Genomic DNA, 25499 nt, shown 5'->3' with positions numbered 1-25499 from the left:
CATATAACTGATCACATATCCTTCACTCCATTAGCTACAAAAAAGCAAACCTATGGTTTACCTTTGGCAAGTAAAAAGGATTTCAGAGCATGCATGGGTAAACTTTTAATTTCTCTGCCAGTGTCATCTTACTTTCTCTTTATGAGTTCCTTGATTAAACACTTCTTATGTTGCTATTATGTATTTACTTATATAATACACAATAAAATTTTAGGAACAAGATGAAATAAAACAAATTCATTTTAAAAAGATTAACCAATAAATGAAAAAATTAAAACTAAATTAACATTATGAAAAATCTTAATAAAATTCAACAATTAAAATTTTACCCTAATAAAGCATGGATAAATATTTACTATGCAAATGCAAACATAAGGTAGTTTCCTCAAAGTAAAAAAGGCTATTTCAAAATATTTAATTATAATAATGATCAGATCTTATTTATAATTCACTTGGCAGGATTACTTTCAAATAAAATCTATTTTCACTTTTACAAAGTTAATTTTTTATTTTAGAAATAACTATGTTTTAAGACTAAACTTAGTGAAGTTAAAAGGATGCTACAAAATGTTAATTGTAATAGGTCAAAGAAGTAATCTGTGAAAATGAGGTAGATATATAGATCTGTGTATAAAGGGTATTGTAAAATATAGTATTTAATTTTTTGTAAAGTATATTTTGTAAAATATTAAGTAAACAATGAAGCCTGAAACAAAGAGTATTAGTTCACGTAAAAATGGTGAGGGAACAAAGGTGCATATTTACCCTTCTCCTCCCATTCTTGTTATCTTTAGGCGAAAATCCACAGAATTCAGACTGGGAGGCTTCCATTTTAAAATATCATCACATCGACCAGGTTTGTATTTCTAAAGTGAAATAAAATGATAATAGTTAATAAGAAGATAAGAAATTAACATTTGACTTATTAAATATAATATAACTTACTTTTTAATAAGCAAAATTACTATTCTTTTCCAAATATAATTTTTGTTATCTTCAACTGATGAGTAAAGCTAGATAACTACCTTCTTATTGAAGGCCTTTCTAATTTTCCTGCCAAAGTATGCAGACCCTTATTTGTGAAAGTCCAGAAAAAGAACGAAACTTATTCTTTCTAATTTTTCTATGGCTTATAGTAAGTTTCATCATTTTTAAATTTTGGGGGGTTTTTTATGTTTAACTTCACTGTAGGCTCATTTATAATAAATAAAATTAATCAATGAAATTAGCAAAATGGATACAATTATGTAAACCATCACCAAAATATGCTACATAGCATTTCAATCACCCAAAATGTTTCCTCCTGACATTTGCAGTCAATTCCCCACACCAATTCTAGCAATAATTGCTTTTCTTTCACTATAGTTGTGCCTTTTCTAGAATTCCTAAGAAATTTTTAACAAAGATTTTGTAATTTATCTATGCTGGTGCACATAATTATAGTTTGTCCCTTTTTATTACTGATGGATCCCATTTTATGTATATACCACAAACTGTTCATGCAGCTACAAGTTGATGGATATCTGGTTGTTCCCAGTTTTAGGCTATCATAAATAATGCTGCTCTGAATATTTTTGTGGACATGTCTTCATAACTCTTGAGAAAATAGCTCGAAGTAGAATGGCTGGGTCTCATGATAAATGTATGTTTAACTTGATAAAAAATTGTCTAATTGTTTTCCAAAGAGGCTGTAACATTTTCTATTCCCATGAGTAATATATGAGAGGTCGATTTGCTCCTCATCCACCTTAGGCCTAGGTATTGTAAGTCTTTTTAATTTTTAATTCTAAAGTATGTCTCATAATTTTCATTTGTATTTTTCTAATAACCAAAGATGTTGAAGATCTTTAATTAGCTTATCTGCTATTTGTGTATGTTCTTTGGTGTAGAGTCTGTTCAAAATTTTATCCTGTTTTAACTGGGTAATCTCATTATTCACTTGCAAAAGTTGTTTATATATTCTGGATAAGTAGTCTTGGTTGGATATATGTACTGCAAATATTTTCTACCAGTCTTTATCTTGCCTTTTCATTTTCATAATAATTTCTTTTGAAAAGTTATTTTTTATTTTAATGAAATCAAAATCATTTTTCTTCCAGCCTTATTGAGGTACGATTGAGAAATAAGAATTTAAGGTGAACAACACGATGTTTTGACATATGTATACACTGTGAAATAATCACCACAACCAAGTTAACTAACATAATCAATCTTCTCACATAGTGCCTTTTTTTTCCTTTTGGTCATAAGGACATTGAAAATCTACTTTCTTACCAAATATATATCATCACTATTAATTGTAGTCACCATGCTATACATTAGATCTCCAAAACTTACTCATCTTATAACTGAAAAGTTTTTACCCTTTGATCAACATCTCCCATTTTCCCCTATCCCCCAGCCTCTGGTAACCACCATTCTATTCTCTTAGTTCAACTTTTCTTTTTTTTTTTTTAAGATTCCACATATATGTGAGATTATGGGATATTTGTCTTTCTATGTCTCACTTATTTCACTTAGCATAATGCAGTCAAGGTTCATCCATATTGTTATAAGTGGCAGGATTTCTTTTTTAAGGCTGAATAATATTCCAGTGTGTGTGTGTGTGTGTGTGTGTGTGTGTGTGTGTGTGTGTACACATCAGATTTTTCTTTTCTTTGTCCATTCATCTGTAGACAGACATTTAGATTGTTTCCATATTTTGGCACTGTGAATAATGCTACAGTAAACATGGGAATGCAGATACTTCTCCAAGATACGGGTTTTATTTCTTTTGGATACATACTGAGGAGTGGTATTGCTGGGTTATATGGTAGTTCTATTTTTCAATTGTTTGAGAAAACGTCATACTGTTTTTCATAATAGCTGTATCAATTTACATTCCTACCAACAATGCACATGGTTCCTTTTGCTTCCACATCTTCACCAACATTTATCTTTTGACTTTTTGATAATGACCATCCTGACAGGTATGAGGTGATAGCTCACTGTTTCTGATTTGCATTTCCCTAATGATTAGTAATGCTGAGCATCTTTTCAAAATCATCAATTTTTATAATTTGTGCTTTCTGAGCCCTCTTTAAGGAATCTTTACTGTAATCTTCCATGTTTTCTTAGAGAAATTTTATAGTTTTAGTTCTTATTTAAGGTATGTAATCCATTTGAGGTTAACTTATTTATATGGTGTGAAATAAGAACTAGGTTCACTGTATGACAGACAGATGGATATCCAATCGATCTAGCACCAGTTGTTGAAAAGATTATCCTTTTCTCACTGAGCTGCCTTGGCACCATTGTCAAAACCAATTATTTATAGATACAGAGCTATTTCTATTCTCCCCTGTGCGCTGCACTGATAAACAGGCCCTTCTTCCTGCTAACAACACACTAGCTCGACTACTGTAGCTTTAAACGTTTTGAAACCAGGTAGTTTATTCCTCAAACTTCGTTGTTCTTTTTCCAAACTCTTTTATCTAATGTAGCATTTATATTTCCACATAAATTTTAAATCAGCTTGTCAATTTCTATGAAAAATAAGTCTACTAGAATTTTAATTAGGATTGCACTGAATCAATAGGTCAATTAGGGGAAAAATAACATCGTAATATTGATTCTTCCAATTCATGAACACTGCAAATCTATTTATTTAGGCCTTCCTAACTTTCAGCAATGTTTGGTAGTTTTCAATATAAAGGTCTTGCACAACTTTTGTTAAATTTATTTCTAATAATTTCATTTTTTTGGTGGTATTATCAACATAAAATATCAGTTGTGTTTCTATAAAATAGCAATCAACAATCCAAGAAAGAAATTAAGAAAGCAACTGCATTTACAATAGCATCTAAAAGCACAATATACTTAGGAATTAATTTAACCAAGGAAGTGAATGATTTGTATAATGAAAAGTGCAAAACATTACTGAAAGGGCTAAAGACCTGAAAATGGAAAGATATCCCATGTTCATACATAGGAAGTATGATATTGGGATTAATAATAGGAAGTAATTATTTGGTCCTCCTCCTTCTTTCTGACACAGAGCTCCTAAAACCCTTGGAATTCCCTAAATGATGAAGTTCTTTTCTTATGTTAATGAGGATTTTTAAAACACCTAAGAATAGGGGCTAATGGACAAGGGAGCCAACCTTGTGATTAGAGGGTTTGAACTTTCAGTCCCACCCCCCTGAATTCAGGGGAGAGAAGAAGAGCTGGAGGCTGGATCCATGGCCTACAGGTAATGATTTAATCAATCCTGTATAATAAAGCTTCTGTCAAAAAACAATCCAAGTTGGTGGACATGTGGAGACTAGAGGAGAGAGTAGCATGGCTGGAGAGGACATAGACGCTCCATGCCCCACCCATACCTTGCCCTATGCATCTCTTCCTTCTGGCTGTTCCTTTTACATTAAACCCCTAATTTAGTAAGTTAAGTGTTTCTCTGGGCTCTGTGATCCACTCTAACAAACTAAACGAACATTAGGGCAGAGTCATGGGAACCTCTGATTTATGGCCAGTTGCTAGGAAGTACAGAAAACAACCTGGACTTATGACTGGCAACTAAAGTCTAAGGAGGGGGGTCATTATAACCTCCAATCTACAGCCTGAGCATGAGACTGATGTCTGAAGTGGGAAGTGTAGGAAGTCTTACAGGACTGAGACCTCAACCTGTGGAATTTGATGCTATCTCTGGATAGATGGTGTCAAAGAATTGCTTGTTGATGCAGAGAAAACCCCTGTCCCACATTGGAATTGATCTCAGAACAGCAATTTAGGGATACTTAATATTTCTAAGACGTCAATATTACCCAAAGTCATCTACAGATTCAAAGCAATCCCTATCAAAATTCTAACAGCCTTTTTTGCAGAAATAGAAAAGCTGATCCTCAATTTCATATGGAGTTGAAAGAGGCCCTCAAGAGTAAAAACAATCTTGAAAAGAGAATAAAGTTGGAGGACTCACAGTTCCCAATTTCAAAATTTAGTACAAGGCTACAATCATCAAAACAGAGTTACTGACATAGGATAGACATACAGACCAATGGAATAGAATTGAGAGCACAGAAATAAATCCATATATGTCGATAGCCAATTGATTTTTTAACAGGTGTCCTAAGTCCATTAAATGGAAAGAGAGACTACACTCTAACAAATGATGCTTGAACAGCTGGGTTTCCACATGCAAAACGAACGAAGTTGGATCCCTACCTCCCACCCATATAAAAATTAACTAAAAATGGACTAACAACCTAAATACAACAGCTAAAACCATAAAACTCCTAGAAGAACACAGGGGTAAATTTTCATAATCTTGAGTTTGGCAGTAGATTCTGAGATATGACACTAAAAGCGTGAGTAAATTTTTTAAAAAAAATAAATTGTGCTTCATCAAAATTTTAAAAACTTTTGTGCATCACAAGACATTATCAAAAAAGTGAAAAGACAATCTATAGAATTAGGGAAAATATATGCAAATCAGATATCTGATAAGAGCTTAATATCCAAAATGAAGAATTTCTAAAACTCAACAACAAAAAGACAAACAACCCAATTAAACAACTACCACAGAACTTGAATAGACTTTTCTCCCCAGAAGACATACAAATGGCCAATAAGCACATAAAAAGATGCTCACTATCATTAGCCAGGAGGGAAATGCAAAAAATGCAAATCAAAGCCACAATGAGCTACAACTTCAAATCTGCTAGGGAGGCTATCATTATTTTTTTTTTTAAAAAAAAAAAAAAGGAAAATAACAAGTATTGGAGAGGATGTGGCAAAATTAGAAGCCACATACTTTGCTGTAAGGAATATATAATGATGCAGTCACTCTGGGTAACAGTTTGATGGTTCTTTAAAAAGTTAGCCCTGGCTGGTTTGGCTCAGGGGATAGAGCATAGGTCTGCGGACTAAAGGGTCCCAGGTTCGATTCCAGTCAGGGGCACATGCCAGGTTGTGGGCTCAATCCCCAGTAGGGGCATGCAGGAGGCAGCCAATCAATGATTCTCTCTCATCATTGATGTTTCTATCTCTCTCTCCCTCTCCCTTCCTCTCTGAAATCAATAAAAATATATTTTAAAAAAAGTTAAACATAAATTACCCTAGGACTCAGCACAACCCCACTCCTAAGTACACATCCAAAAAAAACTGAAAATGATATTTACTTGCTTATATTCACTGCAGCATTATTTACAAGTCAAAAGGTGAAAATAACCTACATTTCCATCATCATATAAATAAACAAATTGTGGTATGTACATACAATAGAATAATATTCAGCCATAAAAAGGAATGAGGAATGAGGTTCTGATACAAGCTACAAAATAAATAGATCCTAAAAACATTATGCTAAGTGAAATAAGCCAGACACAAAAGGTCAAAAATTGTATGAGTCCACTTATAAGAAATATCGAGAACAGGCAAATTCACAGTGATAGAAAGTAGATTAGAAATATAAGAAGCTGGGGGGTAGGGAGGAAGAAGAGTTATTGCTTAATGGTTAGAAAATTTCTTTTTGGTGTGATGTAAAATTTTGGAAATGGTGGAAATGGTTGTATAACACTGTCTATAAAAGTAAAGAGACTAAAGGAAAAAATGTTTAAAATATATTCTAGAAACATAGTAAAAAGAAAATACTTTATTTGTGCGGCTTAAGGACTGACTACAGAAGAGTAAACCCTTAAAGAACAAGCCTTAAAGAATATTCACTCATGCAGACTTGAAGCATGAAGTAAATATGTGCAAAACATAGGAGTAGGAAAATATAGGACCTACTGAAGGAGAAGCAAGTACGTCGATTCAGCGAGGGCATTACGGGGAGTGGGACCATATTATGAAAAGGATACTAAGGAAGGAAAAACGGCTAAGTGTTCTCATTACTAATACATTTTTAAAATATACAAGTCAACTGCATTCTAACAGATTTTTATAAGTTTGAGAAAAAATGCATAAACCCTAGTCACAGGATCACTTATTTAAAATAGAAGTTCATATAATGACAAATTTAGTATAACTTTAGTTTTACTGAGAAAGACAAATCACTGAAGTTGATAGGAAAGACATCAGTAGCAAATTTAAGAACATAATATATGCTATTTTCCCCTAAGTCTTATGTTTAAACATGAATGAATATAAAATCAAATATATAATATTTCAATGGAAGTTTTTACCCTAAAAGATTCATTTAGGTAACGTATGTACTTCAGGATGATCACAAATAAATCTTAGACTTGCTTAATATAATTTTTTATAAATGCTAAAATTGAAAATTTTTCTAATTGTCAACCTATTAATGAAAAGAATCTGATAAAATTGTCTTTTTTTTTTTTTTCTTAAAAATTGTACCTGACAGAAATGTCACAGACCTTTAATACGATGGTTCATGATGGTAGTGAGGGGGGAAAAGAGTAAGGGGAGAAAGGAGTGTAACTGTCCTACCCCGACCCCATTCACAACCTCTGCCAAGGGAATGTCATAGTTATACACAGCCATTTACTTCTATTCCCTATTTACTTCTGACTATAAATATGAGACCACTTAGAAACCACTATTAATCAAAGTTACAAAATTAAGGAAAGATTAATGATTGTATAGTTTTAAAATACTTCATAATAGGTAACTAACAAACCCTAAAATAATTTTAATATGATATTATTTGTACAATAAATATTAAATATCTTTTACATTCTTTTCTCTGGAAATCAAGATTTCATCTTGCCTAATGAAAATACAGCATGTAAAAAAAAAGAAAAGAAAATACAGTATATACCAACCAACTCTTCTGTTTTTATAAGCAATAATTCAGAAACTTAAGCCACTCCTCATCTCACAGCACATCAAATCATTTATGTTAATTTGAAATTCTGGACTTGGTTGGGAATTTCAAAACACATTTATGAAAATTAATAAAATGTACAAAAATGTTAGAAAAGTATATTTTTAAAATACTAGAGTTCTCAATTACTGAATGTAAATTCGACAATGACATAGATTCCATGATTTAAGTATATTTAAACACCTATTAAAATGTAAATTCTACTTCAGCAAAAATCCTATCTAATTATATGCCTATGAAATACCTAGTAAAATGTTCCATAAACACTTAATAATGAAAATAATAAAATGCAAAAGCTTAAAACTTACAACAAAATATTAGTCTCAGGTATAGTTAACTTTATTTTTAAATGAATTATTTTAGATTATTAAATTATTTAAATTAGCAATATTCATAAAACATTACATATATCAATTATTAAAAAGAATCCTTTTTTTACAATCTCCAAAATAATAAGGGCAAATGTATTACATTTACATAATACAGGGATTTAAGCCTTTTAAAAATAAGTACTTGTGAGTTCTCAAAGGAAATGCAGAATCTTGCTCAAATATAAACAAAGATACAAAAACATTCTTTCAAGCTACATGTTCTAGTGTATAATTAGGGAGCAATGCATTTCAATTTCATTAAATTCACTAGCATATATCTAAATGAAAATAATTATCAAAGCTATATTTAACTGATACATACAATACTTAGTTCTATAGAAATAAATCTGAATCTACCAGATGAGCTCTCAAATAAAAAATTGGGGATAGATTATGTCTAAAGACAATTACTACTATATCCTGAGATGTCCATTATCATAAAAAAAAAAATGTAATGAATGCAAATGTCAGGCAACCAAAAAATGTTTAGGAAAATGTTTACAAGTAAGGTCAGAGGCTGGCTTTAGAGGTAGAGAATGGCCATGTGCCAAAGAGAAGTCTCTAAAACAAAAATAAAGAGAAAACAAAATGGAGGCATAAGTGATATTATTCTGTGGAATAAAGCAATGATTCTCAACTAAGAGGCAATTTTGCCCTCCAGGGAATATTTGGCATTTTTTAGTTGTCATACTGGGGAAGGGAGGGAATGCTACTGCCATCTAGTGGGTAGAGGCCAGGGATGTTTCTAAACATCCTGCAATGTACAGGCAGCTGGCCACAACAAAGAATTATCCAGCTCAAAATGTCAATTCTACCAAAGTTGAAAAACTCTGGTGTAAAGGAAGATCACAGTAATAACAGCAGTAACAGCAAGATATTTAGTTCCTCTTTGTCTCTAATAACTACCTACTCCATGATTTTAAGCAGTTCAAAATGTGGGCTTCATCCATCTTGCTTGTAAAAATGTATTAATATCATTTTGCTTGCCTAAAACAGAATGTCTAGACCAGAAATACCTAAAATGATTTGCAGCCCTACTCTACGACTTCCACTATAAGTGGCCAGATATGTTACCATAATACATATTCCAGGCCCTACACTAAAACCATAATGCTTTCTTCACAAGGATCACACCCTGAAGCTAAGAAAGATCCCTGGCCTTACCACAATATTAATTTTATTGTTGTTGTTGTTCTAGCCCCTTTGTTTTAATGAAAACAGAATAAATTCTAACTATTAAGGCTACTAAATAGAAGAGTTAAAACAACTCTAGTGACTTGAGTGGATCTTTTGTCTACGTTTCACTGAGAAGCAAATAGCTATTGTGTAAAACAAGACATGTAAATACCCTATATAAAGAGAAAGTCATTCATTCAATACTAAGTACCTACTATGTGCTTGGTACTATACTAACCGGAGAAGATATGAGCTGGACCACATGAGGCTTTTTAAACTATTCCTCAACAAACATCACTGAAGTGCAAAAATGAACACAAGAGTTGCTAAGTAAGTACAACAGAGAAACATCAAAATCAGTGGGACAAGGATAAAGAAAGTTTTCTTGAATAAGAAAAATGCATGAGTTGAATTTTGAAGAACAATTAGCTTACAAGAAAATTCCAGGAATGTATTTGAGCTGAGGAGGTATGATCAAGTTTTCTGAGACTAAGTTGGCTCACTACTCTATGCTGTTATTGACATAGAGAGGGAGAAGCCACTCTCAAAAAAAAAAAAAAAAAATACATAAAGGCAATCACTTAAATTCCATTCTGAAAAGTCACTTCCTTGGTAGAAATAGTAAGGAGGTATCAGGGAAAGAAGCAGGGGACTGGAGGAGGGGGGCGTGCAATGGAGAATTCCACTTTCAAAAGCTTGCTGAGATTTCTCATTTACTTAAAACCGTTTAGGGCTAATTATGGAAACTGAGGTTGTGATTTGAGAGTAAAATTACTAGAGAACTGATGAAGCTTGTTGGCATATTCAGGTTGGAAAACTTATTCAAAAATACATTGATTACTATTTTTATTATCTCCTTCACAAGTCTAATTAATTTGTTCTGGCTGTTGTTTCAATATAAAAAAAACCTGTGGCTTACATTTCTAATGAAACAATTTTTTAAAACTATAGTTACACAAAGACTTCTGAAAATTCAGCTTTGGTTTCTATATCTGGGCAGTTTCATAGAACTACAAGTGATTTTAAAATTCCTCCAATAAGGAAATATGGGTAATGGAAAGTTAAATGAAAATACCTCATTAGTATCAAGACTAGTTACTAGATTTGGGGTAAAAATACTAGAAAAATGAAAGGCCCTGAAAGCATGCAATAAATTCCCTTTTTATAGATAATAAACAAACTGATAACCTGAAAGGTTATGACTTGTCCAAAATGTTCCCAAATCACTGTAACACAAATCTTTCTACCACTAACAAAATAAAATGTCTCATTTATCCAAAGCAAATAATTAAAGACTAAAAAGGTTGGATTAGATGATCTCATGAGTTGAGAATATAAAACTGTTCCAAAGGAAACCAATTTTAAGTCAATTGTTTTCTAATTACTTTTAGTCTAGTTGTGTGTGGAGTTGTAAGTAGGAGGAGAAAGCAACTGGTAAGTGGCCTGGCTAGCTTCCTGGTAAGAGCTCAGAAAACCTAATAAACTTCTCCAGCAGCTAAACCATTTAGCCTGTCTCTACCACCGGGACACCAGGGAGAGCCTTCCTGAACCAGGTATCCTGTCTTGTCTTTAGCATACGCCTAATCGCCCAATGCACCCTGACCCTACTCTCTGTGTCCACTCTAATGCTTCCCCTAGTCCATCAGTCGGCACACTTTTACCTTACACATCGTAGTGTAATTTGCTGCTATGCCAAGTTTCTTCACAGAATGCTAAGCACATTTGAGGGCAGTAACTCTGTCTTTATTCATTGTTATGATTTCTAAAACTCAGCAATGTATATGACATACAGATGACGTTTATCAGATAAAAGGGTAAATTAATATATTCCACAACCCAAGATTAACTTTCACTCAGTATCCAAGTCTACTGGCATCTGATAAAAAATTCACTAACTTTTCGAGCTAGCCCACTCATAGTTTCTCCTCTTCTCAGGTAGACACATGTCTAAATAAAAGCAGTCTACTGCTAGGTGATCAACTCTTAATACAAGTAACATCTGAAGGCTAGTTACTTTACACTCATCAACTACATTAACCTCCTTTTTGCGAATTTGTACTGCATAGTATCACTAAAATAATTGTCTATGCTCCTACTACTGGTATGAAGAGTATTACAAATTATTTATCTTTAGCTATTTGCTATGGGAAAATCACACTCACCTAGTCAGACCAGCTTCCCCAAGAAAACAACACCAATATTTAATTTATTATTCCAAGGATAAATGGGACTAATACAAAAAAGAAAATACTTTGAAGCAGGAAAAACACTTGTGCAAATATGTTCTCATTTATACAATACTAGAGGCCCAATACATGAAATTCGTGCAAGGGGCTCAGCCCTCGAAGCCCCAGATGCCTCGGCCCCATGGCCCCACCCACTGGTCATTCTGGAAGGTCGTTCCACCATCTAGTCTAATTAGCCTATTAGCTCTTTATTATATAGGATTTCAGTTTGTAGCTGTTACAAAATAAATTGGTCTATCAATAGAAAGAGCCACTAGTGGTATCACTAAACTTTGACAACAAAAGGAGAATCGCTTTTTTATTATAAATTGATAAAACGTATGCTTTTAAATATTTCCTTCCAAAATTCTGAACTGTCATAAGCATAAGGGTCGGGAAATGTCAATAATAACTCCTTATCTTTTTGCTGATTCCAATATCTTCCCAGATGCAAAAATAATATCACTAATAAAATATACATTTAAAAATACGACTGGGACAAATTCTGAAAAGCAAAGTGCAAAATATGCTACTTTTCTTGAAAAGTGAGATGGGAATAAGAATGTATTAAAGTATTTGTATTTGTTTATAAGTGCATAAAGAAACTATAAAGAGATAAATTTTAAACTAACAGCAATAGATAAATGAAGGAAAAGAGTACAAGAGGGAGACTTCCTTTTATTTTTTTACTACTTGCTAAAATTTCTGTATTATCTAGTCAGAAATTAAAAATATACCACTATAGCTCTAGCTGGTTTGGCTCAGTGGATAGAGCACCGGCCTGAGGACTGAAGGGTCCTGGGTTTGATTCCAGTCAAGGGCACATGTCTGAGTTGTGGGCTTGATCCCCAGTAGAGGGCATGCAGGAAGCAGAAGATCAATGATTCTCTCACATCATTGATGTTGCTATCTCTCTTTCCCTCTCCCTTCCTCTCTGAAATCAATAAAAATATTTTTTAAAAAGATTAAAAAGAAATCTATTGAGGTGATCATATGGTTTCTCTTTTTTTTAAAAAAATATACTACTATAAAAAATTTTTTTAAATATCTATCATTAATGTTTCTATATTAAATATAAGTCATCACTAGAAAGAACTATCCCTATTCATTTTACTTAATATGTATCATTGATATGAGAACTTTTGTACTTTATATATTTACTCTCTTAGAATTCACTGATTCTTTCATTTTTGTGAAGTCCTTAATCACATTTATTTACCCTTTCTCTGCTACCAATATATCATTAGCAATGTCTTAGTTGTATGGTAACAGTATATATTTATATCCAGCTGAGTCTGATTACAAATTATTCATCTTTAGCTATTTATTTTGTCAACAAAATTCAATGGGAAAGCAAACATTTTATTTATTAATAAAACTAGAGAAATTATTTTCTTTTTCTTCCTTACACAAAGCAAGCTAAGAGTATTTTGCTGTGTTCCAAAAGCTGAACAGGAAAATAAAAAGAAAATAAGCAAGGTGTAATTTCTTTCTTGGCACTTAGCTATTACAATTCTTTGGAGATTATTGTATATTTCAATAAAAAAATAACACATTTTGGGAAAAGACAGAATGACACTTTTCCAGTCTGCCAGGAAACAGAGCCCTTCTTCAACTGAAGACCTATCAAAATATGCAAGCTAATGTCATGGCAACAGAAGCACTCACCATGGTAACATCATCCCCGCTACAGAGGAAAACCACTCTAATTCATCATGTACTTCAAGACAAGACATTAGACTAATTCCAATTTTCATTTTACAATCTATCCATAACATTCAATATACCTGAAAGTAGTAAAGATTTAATAAAAACATTAATATTTCACAAGAAAGCAGTATTAAAATCAAAGCTGACTCAATTTACATGCAAACTGATTCATGTACGAGACATAAAATCAAGCTAACCCACCTTACAGAAAATCAAGATAGTAGTGAAAACATAAAAGAAAACCAATTATAACACTATTGCTTAAGAGTAAATAGACTCAATATAGAAAGTTATATATTTTACTAATCACAGTATAGCTGATAGATAAAACAAAAGTCTTTTTAAAAATAAAGAATATACTTTCAATATTTTTATTATTACCTGTTTTACAAATTATTATGTATAATTCTGTTTTTGTTTCATAGCGATAGATTATTAATGGCACAAAAGCTCTTATCTAGAAACATGTCTCCAGATGATAAAAGTAAAATCAAATATGACTTTTCAAAAGGTTAGAAATTAATCAGTCATTTCCACAAATAAAAATTTACTATGCTACATAAATCATTAAAACCTTCTTATAAAAAGCTAATATGTATTATCAACTTTGTATATTAAATTAAAAGATCTAACTGTTATTAAGTGAAAATATCTACTACCTATAGCATATTAAAATGCCAAATGGCCATTTTAAAATATTCATTTTTAGGTGACAAACCATAAAAGATCAGCAATTCAAAATGTCAATGAAATCATAAAATTGAAAACAATATATATAAAGATCTAATATAACCTAACTGCCTTCTGTATAGACTAATAACCAGATGGAAAATTCAATTTGAAAATGCTTTTTAAAATTTATCAAAGTTTACACCTTAAACCTTACAAAGAATATAGGTTTACTAGTATATTAAAATAAACAGCCAATTTTTTCTTTAAAGAAAATACCCATTTTTCTCAAAATATTTAAATATTTTGTCATGTATAGCTTACACTTCAAATTTTTAAGACCATTTTTTATAAGTAAAAATATCAGTTATTTTTGCATCAACAGCAAAACATATGGAGAAACCAAGCTGTGATAAAGAAGAGAGTAGACCAACTTCAAATCTAAGTTTGGTCTTTACCCTGAAAACAATGGGAAATCACTAGAGATTAAGGAAGATCACTCCAGATGTTGGAGGACCAGTTAGGATGCCACTGCAGTGGTCCAGACAAGAGGTAATGAATGACAAGTCAGATTAGAGTTGTGGCAGTAGTAATGGAATGGAAAGGAAAGGAAAGAATTTAAGATACGTTCAAGATGCAAAGCACGATTTGGAGAAGAATAAGAGGGATGCAAGAGGGGAAAATGTCAAAGATAACATCTGGATTTCTCATTTAAGTAAGGTAGAAAATGCTGGCAAAGGATTGGTTTGTATGGTTTGTTTGAGGAGTAGAGATGAAGTTCAGCTTTAAAATGTATTGTTTCTGGTGTTTTTGAGAAATTCAAAAGGCAATTATCAGAGTAGGCAATTAGATAAACAAATCAACTTTTAAAAACCAGCTTAAGCCCCAGCAGGGGGATTAGTTGGTTGAAGAATCATCCCTTGCACCAAAAAGGCTTTGGGTTCTTTCTCAGTCAGGGGCATACCCAGGTTTCCAGTTCAATCCCCAGTGGGGGGTCTGTGCGAGGAGAGGGTTTTGTGCAGCCTATCGATGTATCTCTCTCTCTCTCTCTCTCTCTCAAATCAATCAACATATCAGTAGGTGAGGATTTTTTTTTTAATCAGCTTTAAAAAAATCCATCTGAGTCACTGATTTTTAGTTAGGAGATAACTAAAGCCATGACTGTGGATGAGATTTCTAGAGAGAGAACAGAGCATGAGAAAGAATGAAGGTCCAGGACACTGGGTCTTGAGAAACTCCAAACTTCAATGGCTGGTAGACCAAGAGCTTGAATGACACAGAAAAGATAAGAGGTAAGACTAGAAGAAATCAGGAACATATGGTGTCACAGAAGCCATAGAAAGGAGGAGTCAAGAAAGTGAACAGCAGTATAAACTACCACTAAATGGATGAGTCAGAAACTAGGAGAAAAATTATCTTGATTTTGCAAATGAAGAGAGATCACTGGTGGCTTTTCAAAAAAGCAGTTGATTCAAATGGTTTATACTTAGATGGAGTCCTTTTAAAAACACAATCTTATCTAGAAATACAATATCCAAAGGAAATAAATCAGGGCTCCAGTAGTATAAAAAGAATGCTTATCTAGTAATGTATCCCTCCAGGTGGTCCCTTGAGGCAATACACAGAAACCTAGAACTTTGGAAATTAGTATTTTAAAACCATTGAGCTAGATAATCTTGGAAGTACCCTTCTCAGCTCTGATTTTCTCTAATTCTATAAATGCAATTTAATCTACTTTAAGTTGAGGCTTTCATGATAATTAATGATTGTTCTGTGTTTTAGTAAGTATCAGATACTGGTGCATTTCTTTATAAACACAAAGAAATATCCTAAGCTTTATTTTTCTAAATATACCATCCATCAACGTAGCTTTTTCTTATAAAAGTAATGAACTATGTGCATTTCTGGATAGGTCTTTGAAAAAATAGGACATCAAAGGGTTAAAAAAAACACAGATTCTTCTAAGCTGGTATTTGGGGGTTGTCCTCAAGAGAATCATCACTTTAATACAGTATTTTTAATCACTATTTTTTAGTATTTTTCCAGGATTCAAAATATTTTTTTTAGCAATGCAGTATCTTTTACATTTTATTCAACTTCAGTTCACTCCCTATAATTAATGTAATGGAGCAGAATTAACTTCTTGCCAAGTTTTAAGTAAGTACCACCAAACAAATGTAGGCCAACGAGTTTTTCCACAAGTAAATGTATCTTTTGCCATTCATTTGCCTTCGAATATTTCTGTGGTATCAGAAAATAGACTGCAGTTTAAAAGTAAAGCTGTGCCTACCCTTGACCAGGGATTCCTCCTCACATTACACAGACTGGCTCAGACCACTACCTTTCTTCTTGTATCTGAATTATTGGCTCAAAGGGCAAAAAGATAAAACACCACATTGTGAGAAGTTTTGAGGATTTTCTGATAAATGTGGTGGATTAAACATATGCATTTATATCTATTTTGATGTGAGACCTCACTTAAATGGGAGTCACAGAAGAGATCAACAGAAAAGGAAAATGAGAAGACAATAGCAAAAAACAGTATGTTAATATATTTTTGAAAGATAGGAAGTAGAGAAGTTAATAGTGCAAGAGCAAAAAAAAACTGAATAGTAAGTAAGAGAAGGATACCAGTGCAAAGCAATTCATGCTGCATGCTGCAGTTCCCCAGAAAAGATTAGGTAATCTGTTCCTTTGATTGCAATGGTTGCAAAGGGGCAAAAGGTGATGCACGCTATTGAAAACAAGGAGACTGGTTGAAAATCTGTATAAGGTGCATTTACATCTCTAGGTCCCCTCCTCCATCCCAGGCAAAACCCAGGAGATATGTTTATTCTGTGGGAAAAATAAAGGACAGAAGCTCCAGTCCAAAAGATTCAGGCAACAGAAGAGGAAAACTGAAACCTGGAGAATTAAGCATTATGCTAAGCCAGTGGTCGGCAAACTCATTAGTCAACAGAGCCAAATATCAACAGTACAACGATTGAAATTTCTTTTGAGAGCCAAATTTTTTAAACTTAAACTTCTTCTAACACCACTTCTTCAAATTAGACTCGCCCAGGCCGTGGTATTTTGTGGAAGAGCCACACTCAAGGGGCCAAAGAGCCGCATGTGGCTCGCGAGCCGCAGTTTGCCAACCAATGTGCTAAGCGAAATAAGTCAGTTAGAGAAAGATAAATATCACATGATCTCACTCATTTGTGGAATTTAATGAACATAAACTGGTGAACAAAAACAGATCCAGAGACAGAGAAGCATCGATCAGACCATCAAACCTCAGAGGAAAGGAAGGGGAGGGGTGGGTGGGGGAAAGGGAGAGATCAACCAAAGGACTTATATGCATGCATATAAGCATAACCAATGTACACAGACACTGGGGGCGGGGGGTGGGGGGGAGTGAAGGTACGAACTGGGAAGTGGTGGGGGGGGGACAATGGGGGGATAAGGACACATATGTAATACCTTAATAAATAAAGAATAAAAAATAAAAAGAAAAGTATATATATACATACTGAAGAGTGGGCCCCACCCCTTTATCTTCTCTATTCTGAGAATGCAAATAGCCAGGCAAATGCCACCAAGCTAGAGACTAAAGGCTTGGTGTCTGAACAGGCTAAAGAATTCCAAAGAAAAGAACTAGATTCTAACATTTGGATATCCCCAAATTTGAAAATAAAGAGTGAAAAATTATACATATTTTAACATGATAAAAAATACAGGTTACATCTAATCTACTACATTATTTTGTCATTAACTGTCTATCACTTACCCTGTCTGCACTTAATTATTAAAGCTGAGTTTATCAAAGGTTTTAGACTTACCCAGGAAAAAAAAATTAGAAATGTTGGCAAATCTTACAGTAAAAGGTTTTTGGCCTGATTAAGAGTCCTAAACTTCTCATTGGGAACTTGCTTTAAATAGAAAGCCTAAGGAAGGAAGGTAATTTACAAATCTTACAAGGACAGAATCAGAAGTTGCACTGGGCATTAGAGTCTATGGCAGGGGTGGGCAAACTTTTTGACTCGAGGGCCACAATGGGTTCTTAAACTGGACCGGAGGGCCGGAACAAAAGCATGGATGGAGTGTTTGTGTGAACTAATATAAATTCAAAGTAAAGGAGCGGAGGGGAGAGCAAGAGAACCCTCCGCTCTTTCGGCTCCGCGGGCCGGATAGAACAGCCGAACGGGCCGGATCCGGCCCGCAGGCCGTAGTTTGCCCAGGGCTGGTCTATGGCTATTAATTGGAAATGCCATATCAAACTAGAGAATTGTGGTAGGCTAAAAAATGGCCCCCAGAGATATTTGGGAAACTTCATACCAAGTGGTATATTATTTACATCATAAACAGAAAATAGCATTGCTTATCCTAAGTAATAGTCCTAAAATTAGATATGATAGGAATGAATCAATGATACTAAATTCTAATAGAAAACATTGCCCTTTGAATAGTGTTAAACTAAGCCCACACTCATTTTGTTGAAAAGGGAAAGATTAGAAAGTCTTAGATATTAAAAATTAAAAATAAACATACTTTCTCCTTATGAACTGAGAAAATTAATGCAATAGCAATCATAAAAAGGCCATTTCACTTGTTAAAGAAAAGAAACTTGATGACAATGTATAAGAACAATGGTGTCAATCCCAAAGAATTAGGTGAGAAGAAAACCTTAAGTATTCCTTCTTTGAAAGCCACAAAGAGATATCATAAGAATCATGATTAGCAAAATATATCTTAAACTCTGCTTTTGTTAGCAGAATATCATAAATACAGTGTTTTCTATTGTCATTCAAGTTCACCTATTTAATACAAACTTTTATTTTCATTTTCAAAAAGTGGGAGGAAAGTCATAAATCTCTGTGTAAGAGGCTAAGTACAGTCTCACCTCTGGCTTTGGCAAATCATAAGTTTGAAAATGAAATATACAAGACTACTCTGTGATGGTAGCCTAAACTGAGGACACAGTAAGTAAAAACAGAAAAATCAGACTGAAATTGCAAAAGCAAAATAATGAAAAATAACAAAGGCTACACAGTTGAATATAATGAAATTCTGCATATGAGTGAGACAATTCCCTGCATGCTAAATTGGAACCTATTCTGGACACCAGCATTAATATATTTATATTCAGAGTACCCTTTATAAGATTTAACACAAATGCAGTAGGAATGCAAAAGAACCACTGCATTAAATACGATGGGCAGGCACGTAACTAAGTACCACAACCTCTTACAGCCAGACTCCACTCTATCAACTGACAGTAAATTCCCACTAAAGGGAACACTGAAAACACTCTTAAAATATATACAGGGGTGGGCAAAGTAGGTTTACAGTTGTACCAAAACAGAGTTTATTCTTGTATTATTATTTATTAATTATTGTAGTATTAGAGGCCCAGTGCATGAAATTCGTGCACTGGAGGGATTTCCCTCAGACCAGCCTGCACCCTCTCTAATCTGGGACCCCTCGGGGGATGTCCAACTGTGAGTTTAGGCCCAATCCTGCGGGATCGGACCTAAACTGGCAGTCGGACATCCCTCTCACAATCCAGGACTGCTGGCTCCTAACAACTCACCTGCCTGCCTGATTGCCCCTAACCACTTCTGCCTTCCAGACTGATAGCCTCCTAACTGCTCCCCTGCTGGCCTGAATGACACCTAACCACTCCATCAGCCTGACTGAAGCCTAACCACTCCACTGCCAGCATGACTGACACCTAACTGCTCCCCTGCCAGCCCAATTGCCCCCAACTACCCTCCCCTGCCGGCCCAATCACCCCCAACTTCCCTCCCCTGCAGGCCCGGTTCCCCCCCAACTGCCCTTTCTTGCAGGCCTGGTCGCCCCCAACTGCCCTACCCTACCGGCCATCTTGTGACAATGTGAGGGTGGCCACCTTGTGGCGGCTATCTTGTGACGCCGTGGGGGCGGCCATCTTGTGACGACGTGGGGGTGGCCATCTTGTGACACGAGGGCGTGAGGTCAATTTGCATATTATATAGGATTTTTCCATACGAACAACTACAAACCTACTTTTGCCCCACCTCCCCATATCAGTGGTAAAAATTAAAGAGCACTGAAAAGTGTACTTTGAAGAAATAAGAAACTAGATAGAAAATTATCATGATCTTGAGAAATTACAATAACAAAACATATCAAAAATAAGGACTGAAATCATTAAAATTTCATGGAAAACTGAAAGGATTAACCAAAGACTAATAACCAGTACAGTACAGTGTTACGCATTAAACTTTTATTACCAAAGAGACAGTAGTGAAACATTTTTAATAAAGTTTCTTATATATATGTGTGTGTGTGTATATATATATATAGATATATATATACTAATCTAAGAATTTATTATACTAAATTAATAAGAAACTGACAATGTACCAAGATGAACAAATGCCATTCCACATATTTTATCATCTTAATAATTTGGGGGTAAAGTAGTGCAAAAGTGAAAATCCTATTAAAACAATGGCAGGAGAAAAATTTTAATAGAAATACAGTCATGTAATAGTGATACTAATAGACTTAAACATCGTAAAAAAGTCTATTTTATCTATTGCAACTATCTAAATTTCCATTTAAGAGATATATTGTTTTCAGAAAAATAAGAGTAAGATGTTTTATCTCTCTTTTATTAAAAATTCTTTGACTAATACATTTTCACAGAGACTGGCAGGAAGAAGGAATTCTTAAGTATTGCTTTATATTCAAATATATTTATTATCATATGATGATCACAGAATTTCAGAGCTAAACTGTTATAGTCCGTACTTTTTATAGATGAAGAACTGGAGAAGCAAAGAAATATTTAGTGGCTTATCTCAACCAGAGACCACTTCTAACCCACTGGGATGTCTCTGAGGAGGACATATAAGTAGCAAAGCTCATGTTATTGTTTCATGAAAAATGGGTGCTTGCATTTTGGACAATTGGCAAGGAAACAAGTGGGAATTTAAAGTCATTGAAAAAAGTTTTTAAAGATATAGCATAAATTAGAATATGAATCTGTATATGCAACAAGAAAAATAAAATAGCTATGAATTTAAAAGATATTTGCTTACATTGGTAAAATATAAAATATAAAACCAAGAGGAGAAACCAAGATGGCGGCATAGGTAAGCACCTAAACTGCTGCCTCGCACAACAATTTCAAAACTACAACTAAAAGACAGAACGGACACCATCCAGAACCACAGGAAAGCTGGCTGAGTGAAAATTCTACAACTAGAAGGAAAGAGAAAAGCTCACAGAGAATTGGAGGTACGGCAAAGGGTCTTTGTGCGCGCAGAGGGAAGGGCAGCTGAGAGCCTGGCTGACTTTCTCTGGCGGAAGGGGGAAGGAAGCCCCTGACCGCACTGAACCCCAGTTCTGACTGCACTGAACCCCAGTTCCGGACGAGCCCCTGGGGACCCACGCTCTTGTGGGGGGAGTCTGGACTCTCGGGCGGAGACTCGGGAGCTGGGGAAGGCAGAAGTGTGAAGGCGCGCGCATGGAGCTGGGGAAGGCAGAAGTCTGAAGGCGCGCGCGTGCCAGTGCACACAAAGGCTGCGGAGGTTGCCACAGGCTTTCCCTAGTGGGAGGGAGTCAGAGGCTCCTGACTGCACTGAGCCCCAGTTCTGACGGCAGTGAACCCCAGTTCCAGGCGAGCCCCTGGGGACCCACGCTCTTGTGGGGGGAGTCTGGACTCTCGGGCGAAGACTTGGGAGCCGGGAAGGCAGAGGTCTGAAGGCGCGCATGTGCGCGCAAGGGCAAGGCTGACGGGAAGCCAAGACTGAGACTCCACCCCATCCAAGCTGAGCACAGAGGCTATTGCAATTTGGCAAGTCTAATCCTATAAGGCTGTCTCCAGCACCGAACTTCTCCCAGCATAGACACAGCTGATCCTTACAGCCAACTGGCCTGGAGGTCAATTCTTCCCAGTGATACCAACAACAATCAAGACAATTACAACAAGGCTGTACACACAGTCCACAAAGGGGTGCACCAAGAGTGTCCACCTCAGGTTAACTGGGGAGGCAGACCCACTGGGCCATATTGGAAACCTAGCACACAAATCTACCTTACCAACTCAGGGAAGCAGTGAAAATGCGGCGTCAAAGAATCAGATCACAAACCAAAGAAATGGAGGAAAACAAACGACTGGATATAGAATTCAAAACCACGGTTATAAGGCTTTTCAAGAATATCCTAGAAAAGGCCGATAAATATAACGAAACCCTCAAAGATATGAAAAATGACCAACTGGAAATTAAACATACACTGACTGAAATAAAAAATATTATACAGAGACCCAAAAACAGACTAGAGGAACACAAAAATCAAGTCAAAGAATTGCAATACAAAGAAGCAAAAAACACTCAACCGAAAAAGCAAAAAGCAAAAAAAAAAAATCCAAAAAGTTGAAGATAGTGTAAGAAGACTCTGGGACAACTTCAAGCGTACCAACATCAGAATTATGGGGGTGCCAGAAGAAGAGAGAGAGCAAGATACTGAAAACCTATTTGAAGAAATAATGACCGAAAACTTCCCCCACCTGGTGAAAGAAATAGACTTACAAGTCCAGGAAGCGCACAGAACCCCAAACAAAAGGAATCCAAAGAGGACCACACCAAGACACATCATAATTAAGATGCCAAGACCAAAAGACAAAGAGAGAATATTAAAAGCAGCAAGAGAAAAACAGTTAGTTACCTACAAGGGAGCACCCATACGACTGTCAGCTGATTTCTCAACAGAAACTATGCAGGCCAGACGGGAGTGGCAAGAAATTTTCAATGTGATGAATAGCAAGAACCTACAACCAAGACTACTCTACCCAGCAAAGCTATCATTCAGAATTGAAGGGCAGATAAAGAGCTTCACAGATAAGAAAAAGCTGAAGGAGTTCATCACCACAAAACCAGTATTATATGAAATGCTGAAAGGTATTCTTAAAGAAGAGGAAGAAGAAAAAAGTAAAGAGAAAAATTATGAACAACAAATACATATCTATCAACAAGTGAACCTAAAAATCAAGTGAATTAAAAACCTGAGGAACAGAATAATTTGGTGAATATAATAGAATCAGGGGCATAGAAAGGGAGTGGACTGATAATTCTCAGGGGGAAAAGGGTATGGGGGGTTCATGAAGAGACTGGACAAAAATCATACACCTATGGATGAGGACAGTGAGGGGGAGGTAAGGGCAGAAGGTGGGGTGGGAACTGGGTGGAGGGGAGCTATGGGGGGAAAAAGGAGAAACAATTGTTATAATCTGAATAAAGATTTATTTAAAAATATATATATATAAAACCAATCAAATCTGAAAGGCTAGGAAAAAACGTAACAATACATTTTCATTTCCTTACTGAACATTTTCTAAGCCCTATTGGGCCGAACACTATACTAGACACTGGGTAAATAAGATAAGAAAGGAAAAGACTAATAACCTTAAAGAAACCCATGGTTTTTATAAGATAAAAACATAACAATAGGTACTCAGTAAGGTGGTAACTACGTTATCTAGTACAAAATTCGTGCACTCAGGAGGGGGGTCCCTCAGCCCGGCCTGTGCCCTCTTGCAGTCCGGGAGCCCTTGGGAGATGTCCGACCGATGGCTTAGGCCTGTGCCCTCAGGAGCCGGCAGTCGGACATCCTTAGTGCTGCGGCAGAGGCAGGAGAAGCTCCTGGCACCGCAACTGCACTCGCCACTTGTGAGCCTGGCTTCTGGCTGAGCAGTGCTCCCCCTGTGGGAGCAGCACTGACCACCACGCTGATGGTGCTGAGAGACTGGGAACAGCACTGGGCACTGGCAATGGATATGAGTGGTGGCTCCGGCGCCGGCTATGGGTGAGAGCAGCGCTGGCACCCACAGTGGGTGCAAGCGGCGGCTCCGGCGCTGGCATCAGGTGCAAGCAGGGCCATCGCCAGCAGCGGGTGCGAGAGCCAGCTGTCAGCCCCAATCGCACCTCAGGAGTAGGGGGAGGCAGAGAAGCCCTGAGGGGCGATCAGGGCCGGCAGCTGCCGCTTGCACCCACTGACGCTGCCAAGTGATCGGGGCCAGCGCCAGGTGCCACCAGCAGGTGCAAGTGGTGGCTCTAGCACCAGCAGTGGGTGTGAGCAGAGCCGGTGCCAACAGCAGGTGCAAGCACCCAGCAGAACCGTGGCACGTGGGAGCAAAGAATTTTCAGTAACCACCAGTGACAGCAACCGGCGCCCCGCCTTGGTTTGGCACCCCCGCTCACCTGCTCCACCATCCCACCATGGCTGATGCCCGCCATGTTCCACGCGGCCCCTGGTGGTCAGCGCACATCATAGCGACCAGTTGTTTGGTTGTTCTGCCGTTCGGCCAATTTGCATATTAGAGTTTTATATAGAGAGAGATTAAGAAACACCAAGGCCTCTTGAAGGAGACCTTTTTCTTTTTACAGTCAATATTATTTGTATTAGTTTCAGATGTACAGCACAGTGGTTAGACACTCATATACTTTACAAAATGTTTCCCTGATATTTCCAGTACCCAACTGCCTATTACAATATTATTGACTATATTTCCTATGCAATATTACAATATTATTGACTATATTTCAATACTATTACAATATTATTGACTATATTTCCTATGCTGTATTTTACATCCCCATGACTATTTAGTAACTACCAAACTGTACTTCTCAACCTCTTCACCTTTTTCACTCAGTCCCCCAACTTCCCTCCCCTCTGGTACCCATCAGTCTACTCTTTGTATCTATGAGTCTGTTTCTGTTTTGTTTATATTGTTCTTTAGATTTCACATCTAAGTAAAATCATGTGGTATTGGTCTTTCTTTGACCGACTTAGCATAATACCCTCTAGATCAAGCATGTCAAACTCTATCCATGTTGTTACAAATAGTTAAGATTTCCCTCTTTTTAATGGCCAAGTAATATTCCATTGTATATATGTACCACTACTTTTTTATCTACTTGTCTACTGATGGACACTGGATTATTTCCATAGCTTGGCTATTGTAAATAACACTACAATGAACACAGGGGTGCATATATTCATTCAAATTCCTGTTTTGTGTGCCTTCTGATATATAACCAGAAGCGGAATCTTTGGGTCATAAGCCAGTTCCATTTCTAATTTTTTGAGGAACCTCTATACTTTTTTCTAAAATGGCTGCAACAACCTGCATTCCACCAATAGTACACAAGGCATTCCCTTTTCTCCACATCCTTGCCAACACTCGTTGTTTGTTGATTTATTGATGATAGCCATTTGACAGGTGTGAGATGTTATCTCATTCCACGTATAAGTGGTTTTAATTGGCATCTCTCTAATGATTAGTGACACTGAACATCTTTTCAGATGTCTATTGGACATCATGTGGATGTCCTCTTTGGAGAAATGTCTATTTAGATCCTTTGTCCATTTATAGTTGGATTATTTGGGTTTTTTGGTGTTGAGTTGTATAAATTCTTCATGAATTCTGGATATTAACGCCTTATCAGATGCATCACTGGCAAATACGTTCAAAGGAGTTTTTTGTTG

At 35.8% G+C, this 25499-nt stretch overlaps 1 protein-coding gene across 4 annotated transcripts in view; it reads right to left on the bottom strand.

The window, feature by feature from the left end:
- The window catches only part of RNGTT (RNA guanylyltransferase and 5'-phosphatase), a 213952-nt gene that overhangs the window by 94615 nt on the left and 93838 nt on the right, over positions 1-25499 (bottom strand). For all 4 annotated transcript variants that reach the window (XM_080666815.1, XM_080666813.1, XM_080666814.1 and 1 more), the window contains one exon: positions 766-866. In XM_080666815.1, coding sequence (XP_080522941.1) covers positions 766-866 — 101 coding nt within the window. The remainder of the gene's footprint in view (positions 1-765; positions 867-25499) is intronic.

This window comes from Plecotus auritus (assembly GCF_963455305.1).
Source record: "Plecotus auritus genome assembly, chromosome: 4".
In the NCBI taxonomy this organism is placed as follows: domain Eukaryota; kingdom Metazoa; phylum Chordata; class Mammalia; order Chiroptera; family Vespertilionidae; genus Plecotus; species Plecotus auritus.
This window is presented reverse-complemented; position numbering and strand designations above follow the sequence as displayed.